General features: G+C 47.0%; 2 protein-coding genes across 5 annotated transcripts in view; one reads left to right on the top strand and one right to left on the bottom strand.

The window, feature by feature from the left end:
- Nucleotides 1–19,009, top strand: part of KANK2 (KN motif and ankyrin repeat domains 2) — a 74,132-nt gene extending 55,123 nt beyond the window's left edge. For all 4 annotated transcript variants that reach the window (XM_083593045.1, XM_083593047.1, XM_083593046.1 and 1 more), the window contains 12 exons: nt 2,265–2,386; nt 4,183–4,850; nt 5,540–6,404; nt 8,689–8,802; nt 9,948–10,050; nt 10,501–10,737; nt 11,211–11,298; nt 12,268–12,487; nt 14,322–14,464; nt 15,065–15,265; nt 16,403–16,501; nt 16,910–19,009. In XM_083593045.1, coding sequence (XP_083449171.1) covers nt 2,347–2,386; nt 4,183–4,850; nt 5,540–6,404; nt 8,689–8,802; nt 9,948–10,050; nt 10,501–10,737; nt 11,211–11,298; nt 12,268–12,487; nt 14,322–14,464; nt 15,065–15,265; nt 16,403–16,501; nt 16,910–16,969 — 2,838 coding nt within the window. In that variant the 5' untranslated portion in view covers nt 2,265–2,346 and the 3' untranslated portion in view covers nt 16,970–19,009. The remainder of the gene's footprint in view (nt 1–2,264; nt 2,387–4,182; nt 4,851–5,539; nt 6,405–8,688; nt 8,803–9,947; nt 10,051–10,500; nt 10,738–11,210; nt 11,299–12,267; nt 12,488–14,321; nt 14,465–15,064; nt 15,266–16,402; nt 16,502–16,909) is intronic.
- Nucleotides 19,010–22,350: 3,341 nt separating this feature from the next.
- LDLR (low density lipoprotein receptor) overlaps nt 22,351–27,744 on the bottom strand; it is a 34,349-nt gene continuing 28,955 nt past the window's right edge. The window contains exon 18 of the mRNA XM_083593130.1: nt 22,351–27,054. Within this exon, the coding sequence (XP_083449256.1) occupies nt 27,016–27,054 (39 nt within the window). The 3' untranslated portion in view covers nt 22,351–27,015. The remainder of the gene's footprint in view (nt 27,055–27,744) is intronic.

The following is a 27,744-nucleotide window of genomic DNA, read 5'->3' on the forward strand; positions in this document are numbered from 1 at the left end:
AAATAGGGATGCAGGCTAGGACACAGGGTGGGGTGTGGGGCAGAGCCAACAGAGCAGGAAGGCTTCCCTCAGGTCCACTCCCTGGCCATTTAAACAGCCCTCACCAGGGGCCCCACCTGCTTTCTCCCCATTGGGTTCCACACCCCTCCTCCCGTGGTTCAAACTGATGGTTAAGGACTTTGCTGTGGCTATGGTGGTTGCTGTTTTATGGGGATGGATAGGAATTTGTCCACCAGGCCAATTGGCTCCAACCCGGTGGTTTTGCCTACCTCATAGCAGTCATCACAACTGAGTTGGGCATTGGAGCAGTCCATTGTCTTGGATGGAGGAGAGGTTCTTGTCTCCATCTGCCCCTCCAAACACTGGGCTATCCCATTAAAGAGATCCAGGGGGGAGTGGTCCTGCGGGGGGGTCACCCTATTTCATGTAAGTCTTAGGAAACTCCCCCCCCCAACCTGGATTGCCCTACATGTCACTTCCGGTGGGCAATTATTTTTGATTGCCCCATGAAAAGTTGTGGCCTGTTTCTATCCAAGCCAGTCTTTGTGGTCCTTTATTTGCCTGCGGGTTAGGGAGCGGGGAGCACGATGCCTGGACTTGCAAGGGACTCTGAGCATGCACAGAGCTCGTTTCCCTCTCCAAACCCCTACTCCTGTCAGGGATTAAGGCTTCCAGACCAGAGGAGTTCCAGCAGCCTCCCTTGTCAGAGAGTCATTCTTGGCCAGCTGCCTGCAGTTGAAGTCGTGGCACCTCCCGCTCCAGGCCTCAGCTCTCGATGCTCATTTTTGTGGTCCTCCTTCGCTCTGACACAGGAATTCTGGCTGGGAAGGCTCGTGCTCTCTTGCTATCTGCCAGGCCCTCGGCTTCGATCGCGGAAGGAGCAGGGTGGTGGGAACAGGGCTGAGGCAGCAGGACCGTCTAGTGGTGTTGAGGTTTTGGCAGGGGAAGGAGCTGGAAGAAAGGAGTGCAAGACTATCTGCTGACCCAGCTCTGGGGCCGGGCTGGGGGTTCCAACATGGGATGGCGGGGGGGAAAGACAGCGCACAAATGAAGTCTCTCTTCCCACCCACCCCCTTCCTTGTGGTTGTGCTTTGCAACCAGAGAATGTGAGGCCAGAATGGAGAAAATGGATAAGGAGATAAAGAATTTTAATGGCTTCTCAGCAATTCCCCCAGAAATGTTAACAATACTGGGGAGCCGCAGTCTAAGATTTGGCTGGCTGTTAGAAAACAATAAATACCATTCAGCCCTCCTCCTGCTGCTGCTCCTTGCCCCATTGTTGATCCTGATGTCCTCCTGTTCTCATGCCTCTGTAGCAATCAGTCGTCCTTCCCACCAGTATTTACTTTTTTTTTTCTTGCATGTGACGTGAGTGGTGCTGTGGTCCAAACCACTAAGCCTCTTGGGCTTGCCAATCAGAAGGTCAGCGCTTCGAATCCCCACAATGGGGTGAGCTCCTGTTGCTCTGTCCCAGCTCCTGTCAACCTAGCAGTTCGAAAGCACACCAGTGCAAGTAGATAAATCGGTACCGCTGTGACAGGAGGGTAAACAGCTCTTCCATGCACTCTGGTTTCCGTCACGGTGTTTCTGTTGTGCCAGAAGCGGTTTAGTCATGCTGACCACATAACCCGGAAAGCTGTCTGTGGACAAACGCTGGCTCCCTCGGCCTGAAAGCAAGATGAGTGGTGCAACCCCATAGTCGCCTTTGACTGGACTTAACCGTCCAGGGGTCCTATACCTTTCTTTTTCTTTTTTCTTTTACTATTTTCTATATATTTGTAGGACATTTGCCTTCATTTGAAAATGAAGGCTAGCCATATGGCTGTGGGAAACCTGGAAGCAGGATCTGAGTACAAGGGCAGTGTCCCCTTCTGCAGTTTCCAGCAGCAATACTTCTTCCGACTGTGGAGGCAGAGCATAGCCATCAAGGCTAGTTCCCAGCGATAGCCCTCTCCTCAATGAATTTGCCTAACCCTCTTTTAAAGCCAGCTAGGTTGGTGGCCCTCACTGCCTCCCGTAGCAATGAGTTCCATCATTCAACAACGGAATAATTTTCCTGATTATATGATTTGTAAATCCTTTATGAACAGCCACCTTTTCATATCAGAAATAAGCATTCCAACCAAAAATATTGTCATGACCTTCTATGTCCAAAATATGTGAATTCTCTAATGTCATCCATTCCTTCAACCAACAAAAACAGGCTGCCTCATAATATAGTCTCATATCTGGCACATGTGGATTCAACCTGCTTTTCTTCACAGGCTGTGTGGCTCCTCGCTGTACTCTGAAAGAGCTTCCTTGTTGCTTTGGACACACACTTTGAACTGGGGCCAGAATTCAAGAATGGCACAGGTTCTGCACATGGAGACCACTGCTTTCCCAGGTATGTGTGCATGTGCATGAACACTTTTCGTTTGGACAGATAAAGCTGCAAGATGGGGCATCAGGCCTGCTGGATGTGATGTATGGCCTCAGATAAAATTCTGAAGATCCATTTCCTAGATTTGATAGGGAGAGAGTATTTGATGCAGAGGTTGATAGGAAGCAGTAGCAGTATATTCTGAAGTGCAGGGGCTCATCAGGGCAGTCTCCCTAATCGCACACCCCACCCCGTGTTCCCAAAATTAAGAAATGCAGCTGTGTAAAGAAATGTTACTACAAAATTGAAGGCAAATTATTAACCTTTCAAAATGCATTGTGGCCCTGAATAGTCCTGCGCACCAGAGTCTGTGTACACCATTTTACAGTTTTCCCTGTGAGTTTTGTAAGTTCTGTAATTTGATTTTTAAAATATTTTATGCTGCTTCTCGAAAATGTGTGATGCATCTTGAGCCTTCACACAAAAGCAGTACCATACTAAAAACAAGAGAATCTACTGGGATATGGGGGTCACCTGAGCTATTGTAGGCATTCCGCTGCCATCAGCTGTTATAGCACCTAGGACTGTTGTAGAGAAATAAGCTGAGGCTTCAAAATAAAGCTCTTAATGTGTAGGGTTGGTCCACACTTCTGCTTCTCCCACGGCTTTCTGCTGGGAAAACTCACTCTTATCACCAAATCAGAGCAAACATCAATTGGCTTTTTCTATAGTTGTGTAAAAAGAAGAAGAAAGACTTGCTGATTTGCCAAGAAATAGGAAATACAACACACACACACACACACAACTGAGGGAAATACAGGCTACAGACTTCAAACCCTTACATATGGGGAGAAATAAGAGTACATTTGCACTCAAAGGCAAATCTACTTACCGTATATTTTCCGTGTATAAGACTATATTTTTTCCTAAACTTTTGACGTTTAAAATAAGGGGTCGTCTTATACACGGATAGTGCATAGTGCATTTTCTTAATTTTGAGTCCCCAAAATTAGGGATCGTCTTATACATGGGTGCCTCTTATACACGGAAAAATACGGTAATTCACACTTTCAAAACACCACCGTCTTTCAAAATTCACACTCCTCCAGATATTGCCATTCAAGTAATTTGTACAGAAATAAATGAATAGATTTATTTCGGTCACGGACCAGAGTGTGTATGTAAATGAAAAAGAGTACATAGAAATGCGCCTATTAGTGAAAGCAGCATACAAAAATACTATATGTTAGGAGAACATGCATTAGAAAATGAGTATTTTAGGAGAAATGCTGATGACTTTTAAAATAAAAAATTGCAGACTGAGGTGGAAACGTGAAGTGAACTTCAGACTGGGAAAATGAGAACTGAGAGAAATCAAAATAGTCATTTTCACCCATCCTTCACTTGTTTGAAACTGGCGCCACTTGCCGGTGGAAGAACTCCTGTGGTGCCACTGAAAAATTATAAACATCTTAATTGCTCCAAAGTTAGTACATGATAGTTGTTTATTTCCTTGACATCTGATGGGAGGGCTTTCCACAGGGTGGGTGCCACTACCGAGAAGGCCCTCTGCCTGGTTCCCTGTAACCTCACTTCTCGCAGGGAGGGAACCGCCAGGAGGCCCTCGGAGCTGGACCTCAGTGTCCAGCTGATCAATGGGGGTGGAGATGCTCCTTCAGGTATGTTTGTTGAGCCAGGACATGATGGTCCCAATTTCATCATGTATGATGAGATGATCAGTGCATTCTCAAGGGCGCTCGACTAATTACAAAAACAAAGAAATGTTTTATGCTGATCTCTTCCCCCCTGTGTTCTTGCAGGGAAGGCCAATCCCGCCTCTGCTACGGCCTTCCATGGGAAGGAGCAGGACTTGCCCTACTCCGTGGAGACTCCCTATGGCTACCGCCTGGACCTGGACTTCCTCAAATACGTGGATGACATTGAGAAGGGCCACACCATCAAGCGCATTCCGGTCCACCGCCGACCACGCTACAGCTCCCTGCCAAGAGGCTATGGTTACACTGGCTCATGGTGGACCTCCACCGAGTCCCTCTGCTCCAACGCCAGCATGGATAGCCGCCACTCCTCCTATTCCTATTGCGGGCGCAGTTTCTACCCACAGTACGCCACGCCCGGCAGCTTCAATGCCCGCGTGGAGAAGACCTTGCTGGATGCCAGGAAGAAGCTAGAAGACCAGGCGGATTCTGGAGATGGAGAAAGGACCAGGGCAGGTGGTCTCGGGAGCCTCCACAGCAGCGTATCTGGATCAACAAGCTCCTTGGTGGGAAGCCAGTGCCTTTCCCGCCAGACTTCCTACAATGGCTCACAGCAAGGCGCCCCTGGGCAGTTTACGCCCATCGGCTCAGGACTCTCCACCCCAGTCTCCCCAACGCCAGGGCACCTCCAGCATGTCCGGGAGCAGATGGCCGTAGCCTTGAAGAAGCTGCGCCAGTTGGAAGAGCAGGTCAAGATGATCCCAGTGCTACAGGTGAAGATCTCTCTTTTATAAAATAATTTTTTATTTGGTTTTACAAATTAAAATTTACATTCAAAGTCGTAAGTAATAAAATGGTAAATAAACAAAGATTCACCCTAATCTCTGGGCTTCTTCCCCCCACCCTTCCATGGATTCCATCGCTAGTCCTTTTCCGCTACATATTTTAAGCCACTCCAAATTTTAAGTACCCCATATATCCCTAGTTCTTGTTACACTGCAAGTGTTATTCAAATCCTGCTAAAGAGTTCAAGTGTTCAAGGTAAATTATAAATTTCCCCCATTCTTTGTTGAAATTCTGGTCTTCCTGGTTTCTGATTTTCACCATCCGTTTGGCCTTCCATTCCTCTCTGGTGGGAACTTTGTCTTCCTTCCATCTCTGTGGCTAAGAGCATCCATGCAGCTGTCGTTGGGTACAGAAACAGTCTTTTGTGCTCCTTCGGTATTTCTGCACCTAAAAAAGCTTCTGGTTTTTTAACAAAAGTTATTTTAAACATTGTTTTTTCCAATTCATTATATAGCGTTCCTCAGAATTCTTTTACCACCTTGCACTTCCACCACATGTGGTAAAAGGGGCCTTCTTTTTCTTTACATTTCCAGCAAATATTTGAACTTGTCCTATACATTTTTGCTGTTTTACTCGGAATTAAGAACTAACGATACATCATTTTCATGTGCTGCAGGTGAAGATCTCGGTGCTGCAGGAGGAGAAGCGGCAGCTGAGTGTCCAGCTCAAGAGCCAGAAGTTCTTGGGGCACCCGGGGGGGTTCGGCAAAGGAAAATCCAGGGGGGAGCTCTACATAGATATCCCCGAGGAGGGGGCTGGTGGAAATGAGGAGGGCAGCGTGGGGCCTGATGCAGGAGGCAGGCTGGACAAGAAGGAAGTGAGGTCAGTGGGCGTGGGCATGTCAGCCGAAGAGGCAGAGGTGGGGAGGTGCGATGTTGGGGTGGCGGTCAAGGAGGAGGAGTTGGGGTTGCCTTCCCCGGAGGAGGAGAGCCAGCGCCAGGCTGTTCAGGCCCTGTCCGCCAAGATTGCCGTGCTAGAGGTGCAGCTGAAGAGGGCGCTCCAAGAACTTCAAGCCGCCCAGCAGAAACTAGAGCTGCAGGGCAAGGAGAAGGAGGGCAAAGGAACGTCCGGTGGTGGCCTGAGAGAATGGGAAGTAGGGGGAGAGGGTCCGGGGCAAGGGGGCGGCAGAGAGTTTCAGAGGCCCCAGGAAGTCCCCATTCGGGTGGATACGGTCAAGGTTGTCCAAGTGGAAAGGGAGCCAGAGGTCGCCGCCAGCACAGCCACAGGGCTGGACCACAGGCCGCAGAGGGCACAGAGCTTGGAGAACAAGGAGTCCTATGCCAGCCTCAAAGCTCTGGCTGGCAAAGACGCAGGGTTGGAAGAAGCGATGGTGCCGCTCTATGCCACATACCGCAGCAACGAGGTGATGGAGACCACGTTCCCGGTCCATGCTGGTGCAGAGAGCACAGCTACCACCTTCCACACCGTGAAAAAGATCAGCATCATTGGCACAGAGGGGAATGGACAGCAGGATACAGCAGGTAAGCTCTCTCTCTCTCTCTCTCTCTCTCTCTCTCTCTCTCTCTCTCTCTCTCTCTTTGTGTGTGTGTGTTTCTGAAGGAGAATACACTCACCCCAACTGTGGAAAATCTGTCGCATCTTCCTGCATTGCAGGAGGTTAGATGAGGTGCCCCTCAGGGTCCCTTGCAACGCTACAATTCTGTTATTCTTCGCACAAATCCCACCAGTCCTCAGACTAGGGCTCCCCATTCTAAATAAAAATTTTCTGTCATTTCTTCATCCAAGTGCTTAGGTAAAGGTAAAGGGGTAAAGGGACCCCTGACCATTAGGTCCAGTCGTGACCGACTCTGGGGTTGCAGCACTCATCTCGCTTTATTGGCCGAGGGAGCCGGCATACAGCTTCCGGGTCATGTGGCCAGCATGACTAAGCCGCTTCTGGCGAACCAGAGCAGTGCATGGAAACGCCGTTTACCTTCCCGCTGGAGTGGTACCTATTTATCTACTTGCACTTTGACGTGCTTTCAAACTGCTAGGTTGGCAGGAGCAGGGACCGAGCAATATCCCCATAGCGGGGATTCGAACTGCCAACCTTCTGATCAGCAAGTCCTAGGCTCTGTGGTTTAACCCACAGCACCATCCGCGTTCCCCCATCCATGTCCTTAGGGTACATAATAAAACAGGGGGAAAAATGGGGAAATGGTGGTAAGGATCTTTCCATTCAGTTTGTAGCACGTCAGATGTGCTGTTGTCATGTGAGACCCAAAAATCTTGGCCAAGAGAAGAGGACAAGCAGCTTGACTCTCCTTCCTCCCCGCCTCCCAAATCTATGCTTCTCTTTGTTTACTTGTGGATTGGATGTTGTGCTCACCTGCCGCCTTTGAATTAGGCGTGCCAGGAATGCCCTGTAAAAGCTGAAATGTGTTGGGTCATTCTCTGAACTGATTGATATTTTTTTTAACCCACCAAGTATAAAGCTCTATATCAAATTTAAATGACCCCCCCCCCATACCAGCTTAACTCAAGCTGCCAGAGAACAAAACAATTGAATTAAAACAGCCTGGAAAAAGTCCCAGTTTTGGTGAGTCTGCAGGGAGAGTCCTGGCAGCCCCTTTTTCTCTTCCTTGTCTGGGCTTACCAGAAAATGCACGCCCTCGTCTTTCTCCCTCTCTCTGGACTACATATCAGTGGCAACGCTCGGCTGTTTTCTCCCTGCCCCGTAAAAGGCTTTTGTGTAACTAATACGCTGATTTTTACCAGCTGTTTATAGCAGGAGCAAGGGAAAGAGAAACTCTTAAAATAGTCTGTGATGTTCCCAGGGTGAGATCAAAGGTTCTGGAATGAAAAGATGATTGGAAGCTCCATTTATGAGCCAGCTATGCCACAAAGAATCGGTGGAAAAAGAGCTCTCACGAGTCAGGAACCAGCCTGAGCTCCAGGTCCCTGGAGAGCCCAAGAAGAGACTGGTGTCCCTCCTAATTCTCTTGGAACTGGGTGCATCCTTTGCTCAGCATATAAAGGCCACAGCAGAAGCTCCAGAATAATCTGGATTTGAACTCCTAGCCACCTGGGGATTTGCTGCTGAGAGCTTGGTGCCCAGATATGGGCATGAGCCGGGGGAGGTTGCTGTGGGCGCTGCATTAAATGGTTAAGATTTTCCAAGTTTATTTTCAGCTGCTTGGTGGAGAATCCAGCTGCATGGATTCCAGAGGTTTGGGGGGAAAGAACTGAAGGCCTTGGACGCTATGAGCTGATTTCACACATTGCCATTGTACACGTTCACAGTTGGGCAATACCTTTGCTAGAACAAACCAGAAACTCACAGAAACGCTGTAGGCAGAAAAACAAAACACAATGGTTGGAGGACATTTCCCCAGAATCCTTTGAAAGCATCTCCTCCCCTGGAGCATGAAACTTCCTATCTCTACTCCCCACCTCGCAATACCTGTTGCCGAACGTTCGTACAGGGAGATTTGCCTCTTTGGAGGTCAGTGAACAAAATCTCCGAAATGACTGTTTACCCCCCTGATCTTCCATCTTCCTGGAGGATTTGGTGTAGCTCAAAATCTTGCACGGTCTCCTCACACCAACAGAACCAGTTCAGTAAGAGATCACCCTCTTTCCTGGGATTGCTGCAGCTGTGGGCAGCCTGTGGGGTAGAGAGATTGCAAGAGGAGAGCCTGCAAGCTAGAGTCAGAGCCCAAGACAGGATGCCCAGCCCAGTACAGGAGCCATGACATCCTACCCGGTGAGAAACGCCTCAGAGAAGCTGGTGCTGATGCAGTTGCCTCTCTCTTCTTCTTCCAGAACTTCATGGGTCATTAGAGAAATCAGTTCCTGACTCCCTCCAGACAGAGCAAGCGGCTCCCTGCATATCCCAGGAGCCTCAACGAGAGGCACGAGACGAGGGAGAGGACCAAGGTAAGGACTGGGATGGAGAGAGGTGCCGTGGGCTCCTCCATACAGAGCCTTCCATATACGTAGGGCTGTCTCTGAAGACGGTTCGGAAACTTCAGCTAGTGCAGAATTCAGCGGCCAGGTTGCTCACCGGAGCAAGACGGTTTGAGCATATTACGCCGATCCTGGTCCGACTGCACTGGCTAACAATTAACTGTATTTTTCGCTCCATAAGACGCACCTTTTCCCTCCTAAAAAGTAAGGGGAAATGTGTGTGCTCTTATGGAGCGAATGCAGGCAGGAGGCTCTGCTCATCGCTCCCTTTAAAGAGCTGCGTGGAGCGTGTGTGCAGGTCTTGGGGGCTTTTCCCCAAGGAGGGAGAAGGGCAGCCTGTCAGTGAAGGGCTGCCCTTCTCCCTCCTCGGGGAAAAGCCTGCAAGCGCCGCACACACGCTCCACGCGGCTTGTGAAAGGGAGTGCTGAGCAGAGCAAGGGGTGCATACAAGCTCTGCTCAGCGCTCCCTTTAAAGAATATATTTTATTTTATTTTTTTGCATTCCCCCTCTAAAAACTAGGTGTATCTTATGGTCAGGTGCGTCTTATGGAGCGAAAAATACGGTAGTTTCTGGGCCCAATTCCAAGTGCTGGTTTTGACCTATAAAGCCTTAAACTGCTCAGGACCGCAATACCTCAAGGACTACGTCTTTCCATATGAACCTACCTGGACTCTGAGATCATCTTCTGATGCCCTCCTTCGTGTGCCTCCACCTCGAGAGGTCTGGAGGGTGGCAACATGAGAACGGGCCTTCTCTGCAGTGGCTCCCCATCCGTGGAATGCTCTCCCCAGAGAAGCTCGCCTGGTGCCTTCATTATACATCTTTAGGTGCCAGGCAAAAAACATTCCTTTTTAACCAGGCCTTTGGTTGATTTGATGGATATCCTATACCCTTTTAAAATGTGCCTCTTTTCTTGGGAGGGGGGGTGTTATTTATATTCTGTTGTTTATATTCTGATTATATATGTTGTGATCTTTTCTGTGAACCGCCCTGAGACTTCCAGGTATAGGGCAGTATATAAACTCAATTAATAGTAATAATAATAATAATAATAATAATAATAATAATAATACACTCTGATCGACTGCTGCCACCTTCCTTCATTTCCCCACAGCTTCATTCGGAGCAGGGATTCGGTCGATCATGAAGAAGAAGGAGGATCCTACAGAGCTTCTGGCCAACAAGAAGAGCCTGCAGTTTGTTGGTGTCAATGGCGGGTATGGCGAAGCCTCTGCTCCCAAAATAAAAATAGAATGAATGCCTTCCAGTCTGCTCTTGAGTCCAGTGAGGCTGCAGCCAGACAGCAGCTTGGCTTCCCACACTCCTGGTTGCCTGATTTCACCCTACACCTGGACTGTAGGAAGTCAAATGTCACCGCCACCACAAAACACACAGGTGTGGGATTTTGCACCAGAGTCATGCTATTTGCTGGATTTCCACTTGCAGGAGCTAGGAGGTATTTTCCAGTCCCCGTGTGGCTTGTGATCCAAGATCAGCACACCTGGCACCTGGGAAATCCTCTGCCCTGCAGTACTCTAATGGCACAGAGCTAGGTGGAACTAGGCACAGAGCTTTTCAGGAGGTTTCCCTATTTGTCCTCTCTGCTCTGGGGGGCTGTTTTCTCTGTTGTTCCTTCTCACCCCCTTGTTGCCCCCACCCCACCCCAGGTATGAGTCCACCTCCTCTGAAGACTCCAGCACAGCCGAGAACGTCTCGGACAATGAAAGCACCGAGAGCGAATACCACGAGGCGAGCGAGGGGCTCCCTGCAGCACAGGCAATGGCAGCGGAGCCCCCAAAGCCGCCTGGGACAGCCGCAGCCGTATCTCACCCTGGAGCCTCTGCCGAGAGCGGGGAGATGCCAGCCACAGAAAGCGCCAGCAAGGAGCCACCAGGCAAAACAGGGTAACCATCAGCCTTGGGCATTTTCCCGGCTATCATGACTCCGTGCCCCAAATATTCCACATTCTCTTCTCTGGAGAAAGAAAACTTCACTCCCAGAATGAATGATTCAATACACATAGAACGTGTGCGCCTCTTGCTTATTCTCACAAATACCATTTGCTAATATTCTGGCCAGAACTGGAGTATCAGGAATGGATGGAAGGGCAATTAAAAAAAAACAAACAGAATACAGGAAGGAAAAGTGAGGCAGCAGAGAGAAAGGGAACTGTTGAGATCACTGACGCTTTGCACATATCGTCTGCAGTCGCTGTTCAGATATCTCTCTTTTACTCTGGACAGGAAATTCATAGTCAAATTTTCATAGCGCACAGTTGTAACATAAGCAGAGTTTATAATGTTACACCTGTCTTCCTCTCTCAAAGGAACTCACTGTCCAAAAACTAACTTCCCCCATGTTCTTCTACCCATTCCAGGACAGGACTCAGCAAGGAGCTGCTTTCAGCTTGTGAAGTCCTTCAGAAATACCTGGAGAGCCCCAATGAACATATGGGCGAAGAAATGGTATGCCTGTACTCTCATTTTTGAGGGCAGAAGCTCTGGAGGGTGGAAGGGAGCTTAAAGTGGGAGCATAGCTCTCATTTGTTGTCGACATCTGTGATACTGTAGAGCAGTGGTTCTCAACCTGTGAGTCCCCAGATATTGTTGGACTACAACTCCCATCATCCCTAGCTAGCAAGGCCAGAGCTCAGGGATGATGGGAGTTGTAGTCCAACAACATCTGGGGACCCACAGGTTGAGAACCGCTGCTGTAGAGGCTCCTGGTTTCATGGAAAGGCGTTTTGCTGGATCAGAGAGACCTAAAGAAACCGTTTGATCCCTATCCACATGGAGAGGAGGTTATCTGTTAGAGAAGAGCTACCAGATTTGCCATTTGCACAGGGGCTTCCCTGCCACTTCACGGAACCACAGTTCCCTGGGGTTGGCTTCCTTTGGGAAACCATGCTAGTTAAACCAAATTAAAAGTATTAAGGCTGTTATCCTAGTGCCCCAAAGTTGATTGCTTGTGGGGAGATGAGGAGGAGTGCTGCTGGGGTGGAACGGGGAGGGGGAGCTTTGCTGAAGAAAAAGGGGCAGGAAGAAGATCTCCCAGCAGTATTCAACAGATCAAGGGCCCAGAGGCCTTGGACCGGTGGGATCTAAGGCCTTGTCAATACCCCCAGTGCTCCCGGTCTCTGATTCCTCAGCTGCGAAAGCAAAACCAAAGCATCCCACAATCACTGTCTTCCACCCTGGCTATCAGGAACTGGCGGGGCTTCTGATGAGATAGTGAGCCTGCCATACAATCCCTTTCCCGACCCCTAGTTGGTACTGCTCCTCCTGTTCACCATGCACGTATGCCAGAGGAAGGTGTTTGGGGAGGAGGAGATGCCCGAGGAGACCCAAAAGTGTCTAGCAAATAAGACAAAAAAGTGGGACGTAACAGCTTCACATGCCTGACAGTGCTGCCTTTTCCTTCCTGTGTTTCCATAGAAATTAGCCTATACTGCCGTGCTCCACTATTGGCTGAGGCTTTCCTGCCACAAAGAAGCGGATCCAGAATTGGTCTCACAGCACTTGGCTGCCTTCCGGTGCATCTCCCCACACTTGCTGGAATTCATCATCAATATGGCCGATGCCAACGGCAACACGGCCCTCCACTACACTGTCTCACATTCCAACTTCCCAGTGGTCACAAAGCTTCTTGAAACAGGTAGGTGGGCATAGAGAGAAATGGGGAAATCTGGGATCCAAGGGAGCCTTTTGAGGAGGGCTGGCCCACTTGGACACAGCTTGGTGGTTCACTGGGGCATCCCTTTTGCTGCAGCTTCTTGTTCTTCAACTGCTCAGGACCTTTGGGACTCCATGTGGCCCAGAGCTCCTGCCTGCCACCATTTGGGTGTCCAATCAGGCTAGCTATTTATGGCAGGGATGGAGAGCCTGATGCCCTCCAGATGTTGCCTATACCTTCCATCTTCCTCCTAGTGGTGCAGCAATAAAACTGCTAGCACACTTGCAAAGCTAAGCAGGGTCCGCTCTGGTTTCAAATTGGATGGGGGACCATGTGTTGAGATTCCTGCATTTCAGGGGGGTTGGACTAGTTGGCCCTCAGGGCCCCTTCCACCTCTACAATTCTTTTCTTTTTAATTTTATTCATTTTTCTTTTTCATTCATTACATACATCTCAAATTCTTAACATTTACTATATATTCTTCCCTCCCTCCCCTCCAAGGCTTCCCCCAACTTCCGCTTCTGTCTGGTTTTTTCTATTTTCACCCACTTTGCTATCTCTCAACAGAAAAAGTTATTAATAACATAACATCAAGCCTAAAAACATAAAAATAAAAGTAAATACACCATCATATTTCACTATCTTCTAAACATTTTCTAATGCTGATAGTGTGAAGGTTTATTTAAATCCTGCCATCAAGTCTATTGACTTTCTTTGTTTCTGCAAATATAATATGAATGGTTCCCAGTCTTTTTCAAAGTCTCTGTTGTCTTTTTCTCTTAGTCTATCTGTCATTTTTGCCAGTTCTACATGGTTCATCAACTTCTCTTACCATTGTTCTTTGGTTGGTATTTCTCTACAATTCTATGATCCCTAATTATTGGCCATGCATTTGGCATTGGTCAGCATCTGGAAGGCGACATATTGCCCTTCCTGATTCATGACATTCATTGTCATCAATCCTCCAAAGAGCTAGAATGGCTCTTTAACTTTCTCTACAACCTTGTGACATAAAAAAGGCCATCCAGTGAGCTATATGCTGAGTGGGGATTTGAAGCTGGCTTTCTGACGCCAGAGCCCAATGCTACTCCACTCCACTGGAGAGAGAGGGAGAAAGAGGAGTCGGCTGGGAGTTTTATCTTCATACAATCTTGGCTGTCTCTGAGTGCAGATCCCGGTCATTGAGCCTGAGCTTCCACAGCCACTGCCCAGTTGATATGTTCTATGCTTATGGTAATATTTTATTCTCTTGCTAACTATGCTGTTTTAAATGTGAATTTTATACTTGACTTCCTTTAGTAAGGTTTTATTTTACTTATTTTTTTGGTTAACTTTGCTGTGTTAAACGTGCCTTCTGTAGTTGACCTCCTTTGCAATGTTTTATTTTGAAATCTTTAATATTTTAGTTTCCTGTTAATTGTGTTGCCTGGAATGTATACTTTGATGTTTTGATGGGTTGTTAACCGCTTTGAGGTTTTTCCATAAAAATATAAAGTGGTATAAACATGAAATGAATAAGAATAAGAAGGGGGTGGGTTAATTCAAGGGGAAGTGGGTGCAATGACTGATGTCGGTCTGTGCAGGAAGTGACAGAACGAAGATCTAGGCAAAGCATCAGGAAGTAGCTCACAATAATCACAGCAACTATCTGGCTAGGTTAGGGGGGGTCTTTTTCCATGGATAGTTTTGAAAACAGGCTCAGGCAGGTGCCTGATGGCAATGTCTTAGGCCAGCCTTAAGGGCTACACAACCCATTCACTCTAAATCTTTAGTTCCAAAGGGATGAGGCTTCTTGTTGATTCCTTTGCCTTTCTAGGTTTGTGCCACGTGGACCAACAGAACAAAGCCGGCTATACGGCCATCATGCTGACGGCACTGGCTGCTTCCCGCTCAGAGAGTGACATGGACACAATTGTGCAGCTGCTGAAAATGGGCAACGTAAATGCCAAAGCCAGCCAGGTATCCAAATGGTTAGCACTTTCTCGCAGGACAGGGAGGTGGTTGTGGAAGTCAGGTGATGAGAGAGCCTTCCAAAGGTTTCTGCTTTGGCCAGGGTGGGGTGCTCAAAACCACCAATTCTTCTGCTCTGAGGGCACAAGTGAGATTTTAAAGCCTGATTCTCTTCCCCCATTCCTCATTTGCACATGTTTGCCTTACTGAGGTTTCGTAAACAGTATCATTGGCGATTCAGGAAACGCTCCTGTCAAAGCAAAGCAACACACTTTGCAAAACAGCTCAGTTTCTTGAAAGCTTTGCAGGCCCCAGCTTGATTGCAAGTTAAGGTAATTGTGAAACGCTTTTCAGATTTTTGTACTCTCAGTTGGCTTTTCTTTATTTTGCAAGCTGGATCATGATGCTTACGGTGTCAAATCATGCTTAAATCAAGAGTTCCCCCTCCCCCAGCATTTCAGTTTTGTGCACGAAACAGAGGCAAGCGATTCTGATGAGCCAGAGATTGCAGCAGCCTTCACCCTCAATTCTCACCCCACCCCACCCAACCCTGGCCCTAGTATATAACTGCAACTTACACTGTTGCTTTTCTCCTCGCTGCTCCTGCAGGCTGGGCAGACTGCACTGATGCTGGCCGTCAGCCACGGGCGCCTGGACATGGTTCGTGCCTTGCTAGCTAGCGCAGCAGATGTCAACTTGCAAGATGACGATGGTTCCACGGCGCTGATGTGCGCCTGTGAACATGGCCATGCTGAGATCGTCCGCCTGCTCTTGGCCACACCTGGCTGTGACGTTGCCCTCTCCGACAACGTGAGCCCTTTTCGTTATTTATTAAATTTGTATACCGCCCTATATCCTATACAGTGGTACCTTGGTACTCGAACGGCTTGGCTCCTGAACAAATCGGCTCCCGAGTGCCGCACACCCGGAAGTGAGCGTTCTGTTTGCGAACATTTTTCGGAAGCTGAACGTCTGACACAGCTTCTACAGCTTCCAGTTGAGTGCAGGAAGCTCCCGCAGTCAATTGGAAGCCGCGCCTTGGTTTTTGAACGGTTTCGGGAGTCGAATGAACTTTCAGAATGGATTAAGTTTGAGAACCAAGGTACCTGCAGGTCTCAGGGCAGTTAACAGGATAGAATCACGACATACAGTGCACAAACCCTCTATCTCCCATTTCACTGCAGGCTGAGCAGAAAGTGATAATTTGGTGGTGGTGGTGGTGGTGGTGGTGGTGGTGGTGGTGGTGGTGATGATGATGATGATGATGATGATAATTATTATTATTATTATTATTATTATTAATAATAATAATAATAATTAATAATAATAATAATAATAATAATAATAATAATAATAATACCCCACCCATCTGGCCGGGTTTCCCCAGGCACTCTGGGCAGCTTCCAACCGAATTTATAAAAACAATACAGTATCAGACATTAAAAACTTCCCTAACCAGGGCCACCTTCAGTTGTCTTTTAAAAGTAAAATAGTTGTTTACAGTGGTACCTCTGGTTGCGAGTGGGATCCGTTCTGGAGCCCCGTTTGCAACCTGAAAGGAACGCAACCCATGTCTGCGCATGCACGTGTCATGATTCGCCGCTTCTGCGCATACACGAGTACCTTTCCGGTAGTTCCACGTCACCACGGGACGCAACCTGAAAAGACGTAACCAGAACCGAATGTAATGAGGTATGACTGTATTGCCTTGACATTTGCTGGGAGGGCATTCCGCAGGGCGGGCGCCGCTACTGAGAAGGCCCTCTGCCTGGTTCCCCGTAACTTGGCTTCTTGCAGTGAGGGAACTGCCAGAAGGCCCTTGGCGCTGGACCTCAGTGTCCAGGCTGAACAATGGGGGTGGCGACGCTCCTTCAGGTCTACTGGGCCGAGGCGGTTTAGCGCTTTAAAGGTCAGCACCCACACTTTGAATTTTCTCTCCTCCTGCAGGATGGCAGCACAGCTCTCTCCATCGCAGTGGAAGCAGGCCAGAATGACATTGCCATCATGCTGTATGCTCATCTGAACTTTGCCAAAGCCTCGTCTCCGGTGAGTTGCCATGTACAGTCAAGGAATCATTGCACCGGCCTTGTAGCGCAGTTGATCCAGCTCCCTGCTTGAGGCACGATATCCAGTGGATCAGATGCAGAATGGGGGTCTACTGCACTGGTGGTCACCCATGTTAAAATGCGATCCTTCAACTCAGTATCTTTTATGGTGAACGATGTTGTTAGAAAACAGATTTGATGGGCTGGCTGGCTCTGCACAGACTTGTCCACCTGCCCCTTCTGCTGTCCAAATGCTGTGCTTAAGTGAGCAGGGAACTTTGCACGAGGGTCAGTTTTGAGTTCAGGGGGCTGTTTCTGGCAAAGGAAAGGGCTGAGGAGCAACACAGGAGGCAAAATCAGATAAGCAGGGCTGTTTAATCAAAGACTAATCATGAAATGCACTTTTCAGGGGACCCCCAAACAGCCGAAAGATGAGAACACAGCATCTATGTCCGGTGATGCTCAGTAACACAAAACGAGGCGGTTTCCTGTCTGTCTACTTCCCATTGAAGAAGTACCTGAGAACTTGTCAAGGACTGCAGAACCTAAGCATCCAGTGATGCATAATGTAAGCATGTAAATCTCCCAAGAAATGCTATCTGTTCTCAGCCTCCCGCAACCCCTCCCATCAGCTGGGATCTCTCTCATCGGCTACACACAGTGGACTGGTTGGCCTTCCAGGAGAAGGAGCTCCCCCTACAGTTTCTGAGCGGATACTTTAGCCTGATCAGCTGCAATTCTGCTAGATATTGAGCCAAAGAGGAAGAATCGGCGAAGGACTTCTGGATGCAGCTTCTCAGCCAACTTGGCATGGCTTAAAGGCTTTCCTGCTTTCTAGAGACATGTTTCCCTCTCCGCCCCACTTTCACCCAAGTCCATTGCAGGATTAAAAGTCTCTGCAAGGCAAAAGATGTCTCTTGAGCCTGAGCTGATGAGTTTGGGTAGTCCAGGGTTATGGAGAATCTATAGAGATACAGAGTGGATGCCACACATAGGCTTCTGCAGCGCACTTCTTGAATAATCTTGGGCATCTCTTTGTCTCAGCTCCTCCTCTCTTTGTAAAATGGGACTTAATGTATTGTTAAGAGGCCTGCCTAAAGCAACTCCACACAGAATCCATTTTCCTTTTCTCTTTTTCAAGACAAGAAATCCGTACTTAAACACGACATTACTTGAAATAATTTTTGGAGGTCACACTGCGTGAAACAGGGCCCTGTTTTGAATCAATGTTTCTTCATCTGGGTAGGAGTTTCTACGTGTGTGTGTTCTTGTAATACAAACAACGTTGCAATGGAACTAAAATGAGTATTTGACACAAAGGTTCGAATGAGTGAATTTTGCAAATTTGGCAAAATGTGAATTCTCACTGAGTTCGGCAACTTGGTAAGGGAGCAATAGTATATTTCCGATGGGTGGGGTAGATGGGATTAGATTTATCTCCAAAATGATAACCATTATTTGGCTAGGCTGCAGGCTATTTCTTCTGCACAAGGAAATGTTGTGGCTGAATGCTGATGGGCCTTTGCACAGCTCCAGTTAAACAGATTTGCACAGGAGATATTCTCCCAGTGAATTGAACCCTTTGCCCAGAGTGCTAATCAGCTCTCCTTGTCAGTTACTCTCTACAATCTGATTTACTGATGTTGGATGACTGGGATCTGAGGAAAATATCCAAGTGATATTATTTGCCTAAAAATGTCGAAATAACACAGTTCTAATCAGGCAAACCCAAAGTTTACCTCTTTGGGATTGCCCGAAACACCGAATTAATTCATGGATGCTATGCAAGCTGAAAAAGTCCTCTTCGCTTGTTAATTATTTGGAGTTTTAATACCAAAATTTATGTCTGTCTCTCCTAACAACCAATGATCAGTAGGGGAGGGGGGAAAGTATAATAATTAAGATAAACCATAGTGGTTTTTGGGGTTTTTTTTAATGCCAATAATTTGAAATAGTAAAAGGGTACAACCTATTTTTATATAAATATATAAATATATATATATTAATATACACCAAGAAAACGACTATATAAATTATTTTAGTGCACAGAATTTTTTAAGGAATTCTAGAGGAGACGGCGTCCAAAATGTTGAGGTGGGTTGTGACTGGCTGGGCGAAGGACTACTGTCTAAAGCTGCAAATCTGCCAGCTGATATATTTGCACAGTCTCTATTCTGCCTTGTGTAAAAGCCATTAGACACTAGTTGGGCTTGAAAACAGATGTTTATTTGGAGCCAGTTGGCTCTTGTGTTGCTCCGAACGCACAGGCAGTACAAGTCTTTCTTCCTGGCAATGGTTTTCTGTCACTGCCCCCAAAGCAGACATTTTGAACGGGCAACAGGAGGCTTTAGAAAACTGCATGTCTTTAGGAGTGTGTTTGGAACTTGTACTTGGGCTATCGCCTTGGATAAATGTAATCTCTTTTAGGATTGTCATATGATATTTCTACACTTTTAAAGGAAGTTAAGGTCATTTATAGCCATAATAAACGTAAAATGATCAGATGTGACTCTTTCTGTTTCTAGTAGTGTTACTGTTAAAGGGGTGTTCCCTTATGCAGGCATGGCCAAACTTGGCCCTCCAGCTATTTTGGGACTACAACTCCCACCATCCCTAGCTAACAGGACCAGTGGTCAGGGGTGATGGGAACTGTAGTCCCAAAACAGCTGGAGGGCCACGTTTGGCCATGCCTGCCTTATAGCAATTTGAGAGAGAGAAATCTGTAATATTGCCATAACTTTTTTCCCCTGCACAAAAAGTATGATTTTTCACAGAGGAGCAAGTTTAACTCAAGGAAAAACCTGAGTAACCTTTGGTAGGTTGCCGATCTCAGATCCTTTTGTCCTCGTCTTTATTTACTCAATGAAAGCAGAACATTGCTGAAATTTTAACATTGATAAAAAGATTTCATATGAATTTGAAACCTTCAATAAGTTTATTGAAGTATGGAATGACTGAAGACATTCACACAGAACATTCATAGGGGAACCATAGCTATTTTATAATATCACACTATATGCAAAGTCAGAGCAGTTTCTCTCGAGCTCTTTTGGATGCAATCTTATCAGTTATATCATTAAAATCAGTAAATTCCAGTTTATCATTTTCTATGCAGAGAATGTTTAGATCAGACAACCGATCTTGGGACATTGTTGACAATAGATAATTCTTTAGTCTAGAAAACCATCAGTTGCCAGTACAGTTTGTAAGCTTTAAATGCAGGAACTATCTAAAAACTTGTTTCCACGTTTGGAAAAGCTGTCTGAATTTTCTCCTGGAATATTATTTGATACGTATCTTGGTGGCTGAAATTTTGTCAGAGTGAGCTTGTTTGACGAACTTTACTAAACGGTAAGTACATGCTTGTGTAATTGTTACACGGCCGTAGACTCATATGTCACCTGTTTAATGTTACTAAGCAACTGGGCTAGAGAGTAAAATCTGCCTGTTTTTAAAATTGTTTTTGGCAAGAGGCTGAGGCTACCCTAGATTATGAGGGCCTGCTCAACCCATACGTAAATCCAGCACTGACCACCAGTGGCTTAGCAAGGATTGCCCAGGCCTGTGCAGAGGGGGCAAGGGATGGAGGGAAACTGACAATTTTGTACCGGGGACAACAGACTCTGTGCCTGTTCCCCCCATGCTACACCACTGACGACCATGGGAACAGGCACATTTTACTCTCATTTTGCTAGTGTAAAAGAGCTGTCAAGGTGGCCCCAGTTGCCTGGTGAAGTGTCACTTGGTTTCACCGAAGGCAATGCCACCTCCCGGGTGTGGGGCAGAGTAGGTGACGGTGGCAGCACCAATGGAAAGTGAAATGCCAAAATCCTCTTCCTCCACCTCTCACCTTTCATTCTGACATTGTTGTGGCTCCCCCAGCAGCATCCTCTTGGCTTGGCACCCAGTGCGGGCAACACAGTTGTGCTTCCCTAAATGTGATGATGATTTATAATAATAATAATTTATTATTTATACCCTGCCCATCTGGCTGGGTTTCCTCAGCCACTCTGTGCAGTTCCCAACAGAATATTAAAAACATGATAAAACATCAGACATTAAAAACTTCCCTAAACAGAGCTGCCCAGATGTCTTCTAAAAGTCAGATAGTTGTTTATTTCCTTGACACCTGATGGGAGTGGGTGCCACTACCGAGAAGGCCCTCTGCCTGGTTCCCTGTGACCTCACTTCTCGCAGTGAGGGAACCGCCAGAAGGCCCTTGAAGCTGGACCTCAGTGTCCAGGCTGAACGATGGGGGTGGAGACGCTCCTTCAGGTATACTGGGCCGAGGCTGTTTAGGGCTTTAAAGGTCAGCACCTTTAAATTTAAGCAAGAGCGGGAAGAAACACTCTCTCCCCCCCATCCCCACCCTAAGCGTTGTGGAAGAATCTGGGAAGGGAAACAACTTCCCTCATTTAAAAAGCTAACAAGCTTCTAATAGCCACTTTGGGCAATCAGCTTAAGCAGTGATTATGCTCCTGTGGTCTAGGGCTTATGTCTGCTGCAGCGGCGGCTAATCGGCTGCTCTCGAGTCTTAAGGAGCTGGCTCCAGGCTTTGGCAGCGGCTGAATAAAAGTGAATCGGCCCGCTGTGAGCTTTGCATTCTGCCTGCCCGCAGGCAACTTGGCTCTGAAGACAGGAACTGGTCTGCTCCCTGAGAGAAGGAAAGCCAGCCTGGACCGGCAAGGCCATTCATTTCTGCAGGGGATCGACGAGGGGCATGCGGCTTTGCTGGCAACTGCGTCCCTCACTGCTCCTCCTTAGCAGGGCTCTCAAAAGCCCTTCCAGGAAGCTGTTCTGTGCAGAAGTCAGGAGACAAGCAGTGTGCCAGCCCGCCTGACGGCAAGGAGACCTGCAAATATTTTGTTTGTGGCAGCAGTACAAGTTTCTGGGTGGGGTAAGTGTATAGCCAAGAAAGCCCTTTTTTTTAAAAAAAAAGAATAGAAATCAGAGGGTACTGCGGGCACCATCCCCTATTCTTTCAATTTATGGTTTGATATTCAAGGAAATGACATACCTATCACCAAGTATCATTTTATAATATACCGAGACAGCTACTTAAGTCTATAAGAAAACAGTCAGAAGGAAGAAAAGACAAGGAGAAACCTAACGAAAGAGAAAAAAATGGAAAAGAAAAAATCTAAAAGGTACAGAAGAAAAAATAATAAAAGGACTTATTTAGCCTGCAGCTATATGTGGGTGGTGCTGTGGGTTAAACCACAGAGCCTAGGACTTGCCGATCAGAAGGTTGGCGGTTCGAATCCCCCACGACGGGATGAGCTCCCATTGCTCAGTCCCTGCTCCTGCCAACCTAGCAGTTCGAAAGCACGTCAAAGTGCAAGTAGATAAATAGGTACCGCTCCGGCGGGAAGGTAAACGGCGTTTCCGTGCGCTGCTCTGGTTCGCCAGAAGCGGCTTAGTCATGCTGGCCACATGACCCGGAAGCTGTACGGCGGCTCCCTCGGCCAGTAAAGCGAGATGAGCGCCGCAACCCCAGAGTCGGCCACGACTGGACCTAATGGTCAGGGGTCCCTTTACCTTTATATGTGATATTCATTTCTTAAGATCCAACCATTCTATCATCTATAAACCATTATTTTTTCAGTCTTCAAATCCAGATGATGGGCAGTTAGAGGGAAAAGTGGGTGGGGACACACCTCCCATTTTTAAATGATCATAAACATTCGCCCCTTCCTCCCAGGGCCCAAACCTTTGGGGAGATACTTTACTGAAAAGCATTCTGAAAGTGCACTGGATCACAAATTGGGGTGGCAACAAACGAGCAACCCCACCATCAGTAACACTACAATGGCAGCTTTCACACTGGCCAAGAAAGAACAAACGAAATACTTTCAGTGTATTTAAATATTTATTAAACTCATTCACGATCTGGGGAAAGAACACCCCCCCCCAAAGGATTTTCATCAAGGAACAGTGAAGAAAACGTTTGATTAAATATAACTTAGTGCAGCTGCAAGGACACAACCTCTCAATGGTCAGGTGTTCACCTGAAAAGCTTCCCAACACTTGTGTAAGAAAACCAGGTTCTCCCAGATGGTTTCCGGTGGCATTCGTGAACTAGGGGCTATAGATGCATTTTGGTTTATTGCATCACGTTTTCCTGATTGTAATGCTAGCACTTCTGTCCCTTTTGCTAACGCTCCTTTCACAATGCTGTACCTGTTGCGTTCAAGAACTGCGGCCTTTTGACCAATATGCCAAATTTCATTCACACCACTGGGTATGACACACTGAATGTCAACGGACTATTCACTCCTGCACATGAATGCTTCTGTTCCTCAATTCACCCATGAAAATGGTTGGAAAGAATTGTATGCTGGCCTAACTACCCCAAATCTCCTCACTTTAACACCTCTGATTTTCTAAGTTGTTGGGGTTGCGGATGGATGCCCCTCAGAAGTGATTAACACAGAAATAAGCACTAAACTTATTTAGTGCTTATTTAGGGGACTACACGCTGCTAGACTTCCAGAAGTGTTACATTGTGTGAAAGCTCAGCTATAATACATAACAGCCAGGGAAATGGAATAAACTGCTATGTGAATGCAGCCTTAAGACAGCTTCCCCCTGCTGTCCAGGGACTTGCAGCATCTCATGTTGGCATCTAGAAAACTGAAACATGGATTGCTGTTCTTCACTATGCAGAAGCAGAATCTCAGGTGAGCTATTAAAGGGGCTTTGCCTGGATTGCTTGCCTAGCCCAGCAAGGATTAAGCAGCGACTTATGCAAGCATGAAACAGGGGTTCTGCACCAAAGGGGAGAGGATCCTGCTGTTCCCTGAGCTCCTGGTTGCACTATTCTCTTCTGTCCTTACAGAATTAAAAAGGTAAAGGACCCCTTGACGGATCAGTCCAGTCAAAGGTGACTATGGGGTTGCGGCACTCATCTCGCTTTCAGGCCGAGGGAGCCGGTGTTTGTCCACAGACAGCTTTCCAGGTCCTGCGGCCAGCATGACTAAACCGCTTCTGGGACACTGTGATGGAAGCCAGAGCACACGGAAATGCTATTTATCTTCCTGCCGGAGCGGTACCTATTTATCTACTTGCACTGGCGTGCTTTCGAACTGCTAGGTTGGCAGGAGCTGGGACAGAGCAACGGGAGCTCACCCCGTCACAGGGATTCAAAGCGCCAACGTTCCGATCGGCAAGCCCAAGAGGCTCAGTTGTTCAGACCACAGTGCCACCCGCATTCCAATTACACAATGGAAGGTGTACTGAGCTTCTAACACAAGCATCCTGAAGCTCAGGGAACATTTTTGACTTCATCAAATGCAGCTCAATTGTTATATACAGCTGTGGGTTCTCCTACGGTTGTTTTACCTATGCAAACGGCCCCACCAAGGAACCTACTTGCCTCCTCAACCCTACAGAGCCTAACAGCTTTGTATGCTATAGCAGGGGAGCACTGGACCAAAGGACCAGAGGCACAGCTTGTCATTTCTTTCTCAAAATCCCCAACTGCTTTTGTTCAAAGTAGCACCATTACTGCCCATTGCCTAGGAAAGTTGCTTCCTTCTTTGGAATTTTCAAGGCAACCAGAAGCAGAAAAGGACCTACTGAATGATGCTCAGGTCTGGACCACTGCTTTGACAAGATTCAGGCACTAAGCAAGAAGCTTCAGAGCTCTTCCCATTTCTGTGATCTGTTGCTCTTTGATTTAAAAAGACAAAAGTATGAGAAAGACATTGAAGCAGCCATTAACAACCCAAAGGAAGTTGAGGACTCTTCATCAGCAAGACAAATGAAAGGCACTCTTATGTGACAGCAGGGCAAATACATAGACTGACAGTGCTTTGTTATTTTCCCTTCTCAAAGTAAAACATACCCTTAAGGGTTTTTTTTGGGGGGGGGTGTTCCCCTATACTACATCTTACTTCTACAAAAATCTATTCAGTGCTCATTTTAAGGCCCCCAAATTACTACAGCCAATGACATTAACACAATAAAGCTGAGCATTTCATAGACATTTAGGCCATTGACACTTTTCTTTACAAATGAACACACACAATTCTATCAACCGGCTTGTGCTTTTAAAAATTCGACTGCTCCATGCAAGGTGGCTGACATGATATAGACATGAGCATCATTCACAATGCAACAGCAAAGGAGAAGGGGATGCAGCAAACGACAAAATAATCTCCAACTGCAATCGACCCATGCCGAATCAGCAAAAAACATGCTGCATGCCTGAAAGGGGTGGGGGCGGGGGGGGGGAATGATAAAAATCAGACTGTACCTAACTGGCAAGATTTGCGGACAGTGATGGGAAATATGCCCCCACCGCATTAAATAAGCGAATAAATATTGCAAAAGTTAATCCCCTTTTTGGCTGCAGTCCCCCCCCAAAAAAAACCACATTTGGGCACTGCTGCTGAAAGCACCAGTAAGAGCAGCGATCAAGTACAATTCGCTCAAAGCATCTATGCAGTTGTGGAGATACGAAAAGCTTCATGGAGCAGTGGTTTGCTTGGAGTGAAACAAAACCGCAGTTTCTGGTTCAGACACCCATGTTCACGGCAAACCGCAAAGGTTTGGTTCACTATGACATGCAAAACGCAGCCCCCGCGTTCAGTCCCGCTTACTTCAGATTGGGACCGATCTTTAGCTGATCACGGTTAGCTCTCCACCATCATATGCACCCATAACTGCAGAGAATCGGGGAATACCCCAACAGAGAGGGGTGGGGATGAGGGAATAAAGCCTAATCATCAACAACCATAAGAAAATAAACTTATAAATAAATAAGTCATGTATTTTATGAACATTATGTACATACAGAATGCAACGTTTTGTGCAAAGGAAATATATATCTCAAACATTATACATCATTTACATGCTTCACAATCAGAGAAAGTGGTTGGAATCTTTCACAGCTTCAGGTCAAAGGGGTTTTGAGTGCTTTTCCTTGGTATGTAGTGTGCTGTCCCCTCCGTCAAAGGAAGGGAACTAGATGTGTCAGGCCAAGAAAATAAAGTTGCCATTTGTTATCCTAGGATAGCAGGGTAAGCGGGTATTTGCTGCTTGTTCGTTACTGAATTTAGGACGGACTGGAGCTGCGGCAGACATTTGGAATTTACACTGATTCTACTTCCTTGAAAATGTAAAGATCCTTCATTAGGTGAACGGTAGCCAAAGAGCACACCATGAGCTCAAATTCAGCCCACCTTAGAACATGTGGCAACCTGGAGCTTCCATTCACAAAAGCTTAAAAAGCATCACATGCAATATATATATATATTTTTCAACTAAGGTGCAGAATCAGAGTTTAGTGCAACTCTAGAAGGGGGCTGGGAGTCCCATTTGGCATTGCCTTAAATAAGAAGCCCTCTGTTAGTAAGAGAAGGGATAACAGTATACAAAATAAGGCAAAGCTAAGGGCAGGAAATTTGTAAAAAATATACCTGGCATACAGAGATGCAGTGATAAGGCAACTGTAAACCTGTGACGAAGGTAGAAGACACAGGAGAATGGCTTCAATTCCTGCTTTCTTGGCCAGCACAATCTATTGCCCTTTGTCCACCTGCCGAAAGGCACAAAACGGACCAGCACCGAGCAAAACGCAACAACCCCCTTTTTCCCTCCCCAAAGTCAGCCTGCTTGTCTCATTGGTTCAGTTCTTCCCCCCTCTCTCACCCTCCTGGCAACACGTGACAAGAGAGCCAAAAGAAAGGAATCAAGTGCAAATACAGAAAATGCAAGGTTACAAAGCTACACGGGTCGCAAAGAGAAACGAGAAGAAATCAAACGAAAGTGGCAGGGGAAGGCTGAGAGAGATCTAGCAGCTCAGGGCCCACAGAGGGATCCAGGACACCTCCACGTTGTCCTTCCTTTCTTTGGACGTTAAGAGGGCAAAAGTCACTGTTTCTTCTTTGCGGCACGGATGGCAAAACCCACTCTTTAAAATTTTCTCCAGTCTAGCTTGGGAGAAAGGGGCGCATAGGCTCACGAAGGCAAGGCGAGTTCTCAGCAAAGGCTCATGTTCCCGATTCCCTTCCAAGCTTGCTTCATGCCAGCCTGTCAGGCCTTTGGAGAGAAAAGGGCCAGGCACAACGGTCAGCTTGTGAAGAGGACCCCGAGACACCCAGGTGTGCATCCAGAGAACAGCCACTGCCTTTGTCAAGTTACCGTCCTTCACGTGCGTGAAAAAATAGTAGTAAGTGACCCTGCCCAGATTTAAAATGAGACTCAGAGGACAGCAGACGTATCAGTGCCGTGGCAGCACTGGATACAACAATAAATATATCGAAACATAAAAACTCAACAAAGTGGCCCTGGTTCGTCTGCTCTGTCCTGTAAAGACAGTTGCTGACCGACGTACAGTTTCTTCCTTTTAAAAAAGGGAAAGGTGAGGGGCTGAGGAAGGGAAAGGTCCATCGAGTCACTGGGGAAGTGGCGTCAGACGGCTGAGAGACAACGGAAGCCAGGCATGCGTGATCTCCCAGAAAAGCAGCAGCAAAAGTCTGGAGAGAGGCACTTGGAGGCGTTGAGGTGGGCTCACGCTGTGGTGTCGTCTTCCAGGCTGACCATTTGTCTCTGTTGGGGAAGAGAGATTGGAAAGGAAGTTACTCAAAGGGTTTAGCTAGGTGGAACAACCGTAGAAGCCAAAATGTCCCAATTAGGGATAAAAAGTGAGCCTGCCAGCCGTTTGAGGAGAGAAACAGAAACCAACCTACTCAAGAAGACAGTGTTCAGTGTTTTGCGGTCTCTCAAAAGAGTCATCTTGTAGTTAAAGCTTACTGGGAAATGATATACAGACGTACCTTGGAAGTCAATCGGAATCCATTCCGGACATCTGTTTGACTTCCAGAATGTTTGGGAACCAAGGCGCGGCTTCTGATTGGCTGCAGGAAGCTCCTGCAGCCAATCGGAACCAGCGGAAGTCGTGCCGGTCTTTCGAGTTCCAAATAAAATTCGAAAACCGGAACAATCCCTTCCAGTTTCCGATCGGGAGCCAAAACGTTCAGCAACTAAGCCGTTTGATTTCTAAGGTATGACTGTACAATGAATTGAAAAGAATGTTCAAAATAACTTTTATAAAAAAAACAACAACCAGAAACAACTGTTGGGAGTTATAGGGACAGAACTACCTAAATTGTATAGAAATGTATTTATGTATGCTACTACAGCAGCAAGAATGCTACTTGCTTGAAAGTGGAAAAAAGCAGAAGTCCCAGTAAAGGAAGAATGGATACAAAAACTTATGGAATATGCAGAAATGGTGAA

This window comes from Podarcis filfolensis (genome assembly GCF_964270895.1).
Source record: "Podarcis filfolensis genome assembly, chromosome: 17".
Lineage (NCBI taxonomy): Eukaryota > Metazoa > Chordata > Lepidosauria > Squamata > Lacertidae > Podarcis > Podarcis filfolensis.